This window comes from Hemiscyllium ocellatum, chromosome 40 (assembly GCF_020745735.1).
Source record: "Hemiscyllium ocellatum isolate sHemOce1 chromosome 40, sHemOce1.pat.X.cur, whole genome shotgun sequence".
In the NCBI taxonomy this organism is placed as follows: domain Eukaryota; kingdom Metazoa; phylum Chordata; class Chondrichthyes; order Orectolobiformes; family Hemiscylliidae; genus Hemiscyllium; species Hemiscyllium ocellatum.
This window is the reverse complement of record NC_083440.1, coordinates 10,073,917-10,083,011: the sequence shown is the minus strand read 5'-3', so window position 1 is coordinate 10,083,011 and position 9,095 is coordinate 10,073,917. Positions and strand designations below refer to the sequence as shown.

The following is a 9,095-nucleotide window of genomic DNA, read 5'->3' as shown; positions in this document are numbered from 1 at the left end:
GACAAAACATATTGAGGATACAGGCAGACAGACTGTCTGAACAGCTGTGCTTTTCCAGCGCCACACCATTTAACTCTGATGGGAGAACAAGACAGACAGCAACGGAAAATGGACTGGTACCACAGTAAGGGAGAAAATACGGCCACATAGAGAATAGCAACACTATAACAGCGCGCACAAAAAATTCCAACAAACAGGGAATACGGACATGCAATAGTCTGGCAGTAACTGCGAAGAGAAGTCAACGTTAACATTTTGGGTCCGGTGATGCTGAAGGATCACCGGACCCGAACTTTAACTCCGATTTCTCTCCACGGAAGCCGTGAGGCCTGCTGAGATTTTCCAGCAACTTCTGTTTTTGTTTGATTTACAGCATCCACAGTTCTTTCAGTTTACTTTTCACTTACAATGGGCTGTTATAGCAAGTATAAGCAGATGGAAAAACAGTAGACAAAAACATTGTGGAGAGCATAAACAGAGATGAATACAGTTGGACCTGAGGAACGTGGACATGTGGAGTCTATAATCAGTGATCCAAGGGACACAGATGTACAGAAGACACAAATGGAATATGTGTATGCAGAGTACAGACATGCACATACAGCAGGACCCGTAAAAAGACAACACAATGGAAGAAAATACTGTGTTTATTGCTCTTTTTTAATAGTTAATTATACAGATTTATTTCTACTAAACAGTGCTCACAGTGGAGTCTAATGGTTTCATCTATGCAATCCATAACGTGAAACAGTAACAAAAACCCCCGCGATTTCCAGCTCAGTATAAATCCACCTACAGCCATCAACTCCTTCCAATAGGGTCTGACTACAGGCCCACTTCACTACAGGTATTTACACCATCAGGAGCAGAGAGACCTCCGATCCAGCACGCACGCGCACGCACACGCACACACACACACACACACACACACATACAAACATGCACAAACAGGCTCACCGTTGTGCATGCTTTTACACGTGCACACTCACACACACCTTTTCACATTCTCTCAGTTACACAACCTCGTGCAGCAATTCTCAATAACCGTCTGGTACGAGCTTGTTCCCCACTGCAGCCATGCCTCAGGACTCACCAGCATTCAGCGGTGCTCTCACCCCATCACCTCTTGTGCAGCACACGTTTACATGAACATGTGTACATACCCAGACCCCACATCATTGGGACTCACCACCGTGCTCAGACACCTTTCACTCGGTGTGTACAGACACTCAACTCTCTCCCACCCCACTCCTGCCACAGCCAACAGGTCTTTCTCTAAATGCTCTCCCTCTCATTATCTCAGTGACAACATCACTACTTTCTGATGGGGGTACAATATGGGATGCTTGTCTTTCAATCCTCTCGACCAACGGCCAACCCAGCCTCTGAGGGCATTGGATCCCATAGCACTGAACCAACAGTGTTGGCGGCTTGGGAGAATGCCTTTCCCTTGCCATGTTGGAGCTGCCTCCTCAGCAGCCTGCCCTTTCATTGGAAAGGCAAGCACTCAGAACCCCATGCCCCTCCTCAAACATGAGCTGATAGACCCCGGTCTCTGGTCTCTGGCCAACCCAGTGAACAGGAGCAGAACCCTTAGCTCATTTCCACACACCCTCTCACCCAGTGAGGTCACCTGACAGCAATCAGTAAAGGCAAAACACCTTGACTTGGACTTCCCGTCTCCCTAAGCTGAATCCATGTTGATCCTATGCAAGGTGCCTCATCTCCTTCAAGTACAAGATACACACGTGTCTGCACACACACACACACCGTGACAATGCTCCGGATTCACTCTAGTGACGCTTCAGGCAGTTGATAAGCTGCCTTGCGAACACAGTGGTACACTTCAAGCCTGGTCCATCCATCTCTGCTGCAGCTTGCCCAGGAGAACGATCCAGGTGTTGGAAGGGGGCTCCAACAGGACTCAGGGCTATGGTTGGAGGTCTCTCCACGGCTCTGGGGGAGGCTGTCGGGGATGCGGTCTGAGCAACGGATCGGGCCAGGAGAGGGGAGGGTGTCTGGGTTTGAATAAAGATGCCCCTCTTCCGATCCACACACGTACACCGGTTAAGTTGAATTGAGGAGAGTCTCCCTCCTCCTCTGTCTGTCACTCTGGTACCCGCCCCTTCCTCTGTCACATCGAGGGGAAGGGGTGGGCAGGTTTCCGAATGGCACGAGTCTCTCAGGGCGCACTGCAAGGGTCCAGAACGGTACACTCCGCACTCTCCGCCAGAGCCTCGGCGATAACCAACTCTGGGTGGCTTTTGCTCTTGTGAGCCACCACGCTGTCCTTCTTCTCAAACTTCTTCCCACACATGTTGCAGGAGAACTGGTAGTTCGCGTCCGCATCATGTTTCTTCATGTGCCAGTTCAACGAGGCCTTCTGTCGGCAGGTGAAGCCACAGATCTCACACCTGGGAGGGAGGGACATGACAAAGAGGCTGGTTAGCTGGGTAATCCAAGATGGCAGACGGGAAAAAATTCTGGCTGGAAGAGCTGCTCGTTTTTTTTGAGGTACTTTAGGTGCTGAAGGTGATTTCCTCAAATTCCAGGAGCAGCAATTACTGTTTTATATGCTGTTGCGTTGTTTTGGAACTTTGGAAAAAAAAAGTCAAAACAACAGCAGTTTTAAAACGGAGAAGAACAGACAGGAAGCACACGGTGAGGTCACTGCAGGAGAGAGAGAGAGGGAGGGAACCTGCACAGTTACTGCCTTTGCCGTTTGAATTCATGTATCACTGGACAACGGAGTGTATCTGGGAAAACTAACAAACAGTGAAATTCATAACTAATCTTGGAGAAACTGTTGGGTGAAGTTCACAGCACAGAATCAAATAAGTTAACCGTTGTTTTAAGTGTGGCCTACAGAAAATCTGCAGTAGTGAGTGGAGTGGGTTCTTTCTTGATTGTGTGTTTTGGAGATATATCTCTTGATTAAACTTAAAATATAAGCCATAACTATTAATTTAACCTAGGGCAGTGTTTGTAAATTAATAAGACGGTTAATTTCTGGGACTGTAGATTGTGAAAGAGCAAAAAATGGCCTTGAATAGAGGGATATGTACTTCTTGTCAGATGTGGGAGTTTAAAGAGAGTTTCAGGGTTACTGCGGATTATATCTGCCATAATTGCTGTTGGCTGTGGATCTTATCAGATCAAATGGATCGGTTGGTGAGACAATTAGAAACAATGAGGAATTTGCAACAGCAACAGTATGTGATGGATGGCAGATAAAAATCACATAGATGGGTGAACTCCAGGAAGGGTAAGAGAGGCAGGCAGCTAGTGCAGGAGTCTTTTTTGGATATACCCATTTCAAACAGGTATGCCATTTTGGAAAATGTAGGGGTGATGGATTCTCAGGGGAACGTAGCACGGACAGCTAAGTTTCTGGTATTGAGACTGACTCTAATGCAACGAGTGGTACGTTGGTTTCCAAGAGATCAATTGTGTTAGGGGACTCTAGTCCGAGGTACACAGAGGCATTTCTGTGGCCAGCAGCGAAAAAGCAGAATGGTGTATTGCTTCCCCGGTGCCAGGATCAAGAGAGGGTGCAGAATGTTCTCACGAGGGAGAGAGGCGCCAACAAGACGTCATTGTCCACATTGGAACTAATGACATGGGAAGAGAAAAGATTGAGATTCTGAAGGGAAATTAGAGAGCTAGGCAGGAATTTAAAAAGGAAGTCCTCGAGAGTAGTAATATCTGGATTACCCCTGGTGCTATGAGCTAGTGAGGGCAGAAACAGGAGGATAGAGCAGATGAATGCCTGGCTGAGGAGCTGGTGTATGGGAGAAGGATTCACATTTTTGGATCATTGGAATCTCTTTTGGGGGAGAAGTGACCTGTACAAAAAGGACGGATTGCACCTAAGTTGGAAGGGGACTAATATACTAGCAGTGAAATTTGCTCGAGCTGCTCAGGAGGATTTAAACTAGTAAGGTGGTGGGGTGGGACCCAGGGAGATGGTGAGGAAAGAGATCGATCTGAGACTGATACAGTTGAGAACAGAAGCGAGTCAGTCAGGGCAGGCAGGGACACGGTAGGATTAATAAATTAAACTGCATTTATTTCAATGCAAGGGGCCTAAACAGGGAAGGCAGATGAACTCAGGGCATGGTTTGGAACATGGGACTGGGAGATCATAGCAATTACGGAAACATGGCTCAGAGCAGGACTGGCAGCTGAATGTTCCAGGATACAAATGCTACAAGGAGGATAGAAAGGGAGACAAGAGAGGAGGGGGACTGCAGTTTTTGATAAGGGATAGCATTACAGCTGTGCTGAGGGAGGATATTCCTGGAAATACATCCAGGGAAGTTATTTGGGTGGAACTAAGAAATAAGAAAGGGATGATCACCTTATTGGGATTGTATTATAGATCTCCTAATAGTCAGAGGGAAATTGAGAAACAAACTTGTCAGGAGATCTCAGCTATCTGTAAGAATAATAGGGTGGTTATGGTAGGAGATTTTAACTTTCCAAACATTGACTGGGACTGCCATAGTGTTAAGGGTTGAGATGGAGAGGAATTTGTTAAGCGTTTACAAGACAATTTTCTGATTCAGTATGTGGATGAACCTACTGGAGAAGATGCAAAACTTGACCTACTCTTGGGAAATAAGGCAGGGCAGGTGACTGAGGTGTCAGTGGGGGAGAACTTCGGGGCCAGCAACAATAATTCTATTAGATTTAAAATAGTGATGGAAAAGGATAGACCAGATCTAAAAGTTGAAGTTTTAAATTGGAGAAAGGCCAATATTGATGGTATTAGGCAAGAACTTTTGAAAGCTGATTGGGGGCAGACGTTCACAGGTACAGAGACGGCTGGAAAATGGGAAGCCTTCAGAAATTAGAATGAAAATCCAGAGAAAGTGTCTTCCTGTCAGGATGAAAGGAAAGGCTAGTAGGTGTAGGGACTGCTGGATGACTAAAGAAATTGAGGGCTTGGTTAATAAAAAGGAAGCATATGTAATGTATAGACAGGAAAGATCGAGTGAATCCTCAGAAGAATATAAAGGAAGTAGGAGTATACTTAAGAGGGAAATCAGGAGGACAAAAATGGGACATGAGATAGCTTTGACAAAAAGAATTAAGGAGAATCCAAAGAGTTTTGCAAATACATTATGCAAAAAGGGTAACGAGGGAGAGAATAGGGCCCCTCAAACATCAGCAAGGTGGCCTTTGTGTGGAGCCGCAAAAAATGGGGGAGATACTAAATGAATATTTTGCATCAGTATTGACTGTGGAAAAGGATATAGAAGATATAGACTGTAGGAAAATAGATGGTAGCATCTTGCAAAATGTCCATACTGCAGAGGAGGAAGTGCTGGATGTTTTGAAACAGGTAAAGGCGAATAAATCCCCAGGACCTGATCAGGTGTATCCGAGAACTCTGTGGGAAGCTGGAGAAGTGATTGCTGGGCCTCTTGCTGAGATATTTGTATCATCGATAGTCACAGTGAGGTGCTGGAAAACAGGAGGTTGATTAACGTGGTGCCACTGTTGAAGAAGGGTGGTAAGGACAGGCCAGGGTATTGTAGACCAGTGAGCATGATGTCGATGGTGCGCAAGTTGTTGGAGGGAATCCTAAGGAACAGGATGTACACATATTTGGAAAGGCAAGGACTGATTAGGGACAGTCAACATGGCTTTGTGCGTGGGAAATCATGTCTCACAAACTTGATTGAGTTTTTTGAAGAAGCAACAAAGAGGATTGATGAGGGCAGAGCAGTAGATGTGATCTATATGGACTTCAGTAAGGCGTTCAACAATGTTCCCCATGGGAGACCAATTAGCAAGGTTGAACCTCATGGAATACAAGGAGAACTAGCCATTTGGATACAGAACTGGCTCAAAGGCAGAAGACAGAGGGTGGTGGTGGAGCGTTGTTTTTCAGACTGAAGGCCTGTGACCAGTGGAGTGCCACATGGATCGGTGCTGGGTCCTCCAGTTTTTGTCATTTACATAAATGATTTGAATGTGAGCATAAGAGGTACAGTTAGTAAGTTTGCAGATGACACCAAAATTGGAGGTGTAGTGGACAGTGAAGAAGGTTACTTCAGATTACAACAGGATGGGCCAATGGGCCGAGAAGTGGCAGATGGAGTTTAATTCAGATAAAAGCGAGGTGTTGCATTTTGGGAAAGCAAATCTTACAGGACTTATATACTGAATGGTAAGGTCCGAGGGAGTGTTGCTGAACAAAGAGACCTTGGAGTGCAGGTTCATAGCTCCTTGAAAGTGCAGTCGCAGGTAGATAGGATAGTGAAGGCTGCGTTTGGTATGCTTTCCTTTATTGGTCAGAGTACTGAGTACAGAAGTTGGGAGGTCATGTTGCAGCTGTACAGGACATTGGTTAGACCACTGTTGGAATATTGCGTGCAATTCTGGTCTCCTTCCAATCGGAAAGATGTTGTGAAACTTGAAAGGGTTCAGAAAAGATTTACAAGGATGTTGGCAGGGTTGGAGGGTTTGGGCTATAGGGAGAGGCTGAACAGGCTCGGGCAGTTTTCCCTGGAGCATCAGAGGCTGAGGGGTGACCGTATAGAGGTTTATAAAATTATGAGGGCATGGATAGGGTAAATAGGCAAAGACTTTTCCCTGGGGTCAGTGAGTCCAGAACTAGAGGGCATAGGTTTAGGGTGAGGGGGGAAAGATATAAGAGAGACCTCATGGGCAACTGTTTCACACAGAGGGTAGTACATGTGTGGAATGCCAGAGGATGTGGAGGGGGCTGGTATAATTGCAACATTTGGATGGGTATATGAATAGGAAGGGTTTGGAGGGATATGGGCCGGGTGCTGGCAGGTGGGACTAGATTGGGTTGGGATATCTGGTCGGCATGGACGGGTTGGACCGAAGGGTCTGTTTCCATGCTGTACATCTCTACGACTCTATACAATCGAGATATGGAAGGGAGAAGGGGGCAGGAAGCCAATCAGAGTCATACAGCACAGAAAAAAAGCCCTTCATCTCAATTTGGCCATGCCCTCCAGGTTTCCTAAACTGAAGTAGGTTGGTCCATATCCCTCTACCCTTTCCTTTTCACATTTCGGTCCAAATGCCTGCCAAATGTTGCAACTGTAACCTACCTCTTCCACTGCCTTTGGCAGCTCATTCCACATGTGCATCACCCCCTGCGTGCAAAAAATTGCCCCTTAGGCTCCTTTTAAATCTCCAATCACCCACCCCCCCCCCCCACCTTACAACCTACGCGCTCTACCCTACCCTTGGGGGAATATTGCCTATTCACCTCATGATTTTGTAAACCTCTGTAAGGTCATTCCTCAGCCTGATATGCCCGATCAAAAAAAAAGACCAAGGCAAAATTGAGGACTGCAGATGCTGGAAATCAGTGTCTAGATTAGAGTGGTGTTGGAAACGCAGAGGTCAGGCAGCTTCCGAGGAGCAGGAAAATCGACGCTTCGGATATTAGCCCTTCATCAAGAATGAAGGCAGCGAGCGTACAGGGTGGAGAGATAAATTGGAGGGGGGTGGGGCTGGGGGCAAGGTAGCAGAGTACAATGGGTGGATGGGGGTGGGGATGGAGGTGATGGGTCAGAGAGGAAGGTGGAGTGGATAGGTGGGAAGGAAGATAGGCAGGTAGGACAGGTCATGAGGATGGTGCTGAGCTGGAAGGGTGGAACTGGGATAAGGTAGGGGGAGGGGAAATGAGGAAACTGGTGAAGTCCACATTGATGCCCTGGGGTTGAAGTGTTCCGAGGCAGAAATAATGTGTTCTTCTTCCAGGTGGAGGGTAGTGAGGGAGTGGCATGGAGGTGGCCCAGGACCTGCATGTCCTTGGCGTAGTGGGAGGGGGAGCTGAAATGTTGGGCCATGGGGTAATTGGTATGGGTGTCCCAGAGATGTTCCCCCAGCCTCTCCTTATAACTCAAACTCCCCAAACCCCAGTAACATCCTTGTAAGTCTTCTTTTGCACCTGTTCCAGCTTAATAACATCCTTCCTATTGTGGAGAAAGTGAGGTCTGCAGATGCTGGAGATCAGAGCTGAAAATGTGTTGCCTGAAAATGTTTGAAGAAGGGCTTATGCCCGAAACGTCGAATCTCCTGTTCCTTGGATGCTGCCTGACCTGCTGCGCTTTTCCAGCAACACATTTTCAGCTCGTTCCTATCGTGGTCAGGTTATTGTAGAAGGTAAATGATGAAGGAGAATTGGGAGCTAAGTGGGTTTGGTGGGGGGGGGGGGGGGGGGGGGGGGGGGGGGGGGGGTGGAGGTTGGTTACACAGGCGGAATGCTGAGCTAGTGATGAGCGTGAGGAGCCAAAAAGCGAAAGGGGTTGGCGCAGACTAGGCAACAGTGGTGACCAGAAGAGAAAGGAGGTGCAAAGCAGGGAGGACATGGTGACAGAGGGGGAACTTGCAAGAGAGTAGGAAGGAGAGAGTGCATGGGAAGTAACAGGTTGAATGAAAATGGCAGCAGGCTCAGGGGCAGAAAGAGAGAGTGAGGGTGGGATGGTGGGGGCGGGGGAGGGAAACTGAGCTCTGGAATTCTGCACAAGTCTTTGGTACTTACTGCAGCGGCTTCTCTCCTGTGTGGATCATTCTATGAACAGCCAAATTATGAGAACTCTTAAAGGCACGGGCACAATACTCGCAGATATAATCCCGCTGATCTGTCAGACACAAACAAAACGATCAAGGACAACAGGCCAGGGACAGAGAGAATATCATGTCAGACAAGCAGCAGAGATGATTGCAGCAACACAGAATGACGATTGATCACACAGAGGGAAACAAAGTCAATTTTAAGTTTGAATGTTGCAACCGATGAAGTTTCAACACTGGGCGCCGCTAATTCCATTCCACGTTAGCTGTTAAAACAAGAATTGGTGGGGATATCGGCGCAGAGGAGGGGACAAAGGGAAAGAACAGCTGAAGTTCAGACTAGTCTGGCGAGAGAAACTGCTCTATGTGTTCATGGAGTCAGTGAACGCAAGCCGTCGCAAGGAGTCAGGAAGGGCCGTTCCAAGAAAAGATATCGGGTTTCTGTGACAGCAAGGACTTTAGGAGGAGTCAAGGTGGATCATCCACTCTACTGTTCTGGTGGATGATGGTTGCACTGGTCCTGGAGT

At 47.3% G+C, this 9,095-nt stretch overlaps 1 protein-coding gene across 1 annotated transcript in view; it reads right to left on the bottom strand.

The window, feature by feature from the left end:
* Positions 1–641: 641 nt before the first annotated feature.
* The window catches only part of LOC132834509 (zinc finger protein 653-like), an 81,881-nt gene continuing 73,427 nt past the window's right edge, over positions 642–9,095 (bottom strand). Inside the window, exons 12-13 of the mRNA XM_060853434.1 lie at positions 8,537–8,636; positions 642–2,414 (exon numbers count right to left, since the gene is read on the bottom strand). Of these exons, the coding sequence (XP_060709417.1) occupies positions 2,183–2,414; positions 8,537–8,636 (332 nt within the window). The 3' untranslated portion in view covers positions 642–2,182. The remainder of the gene's footprint in view (positions 2,415–8,536; positions 8,637–9,095) is intronic.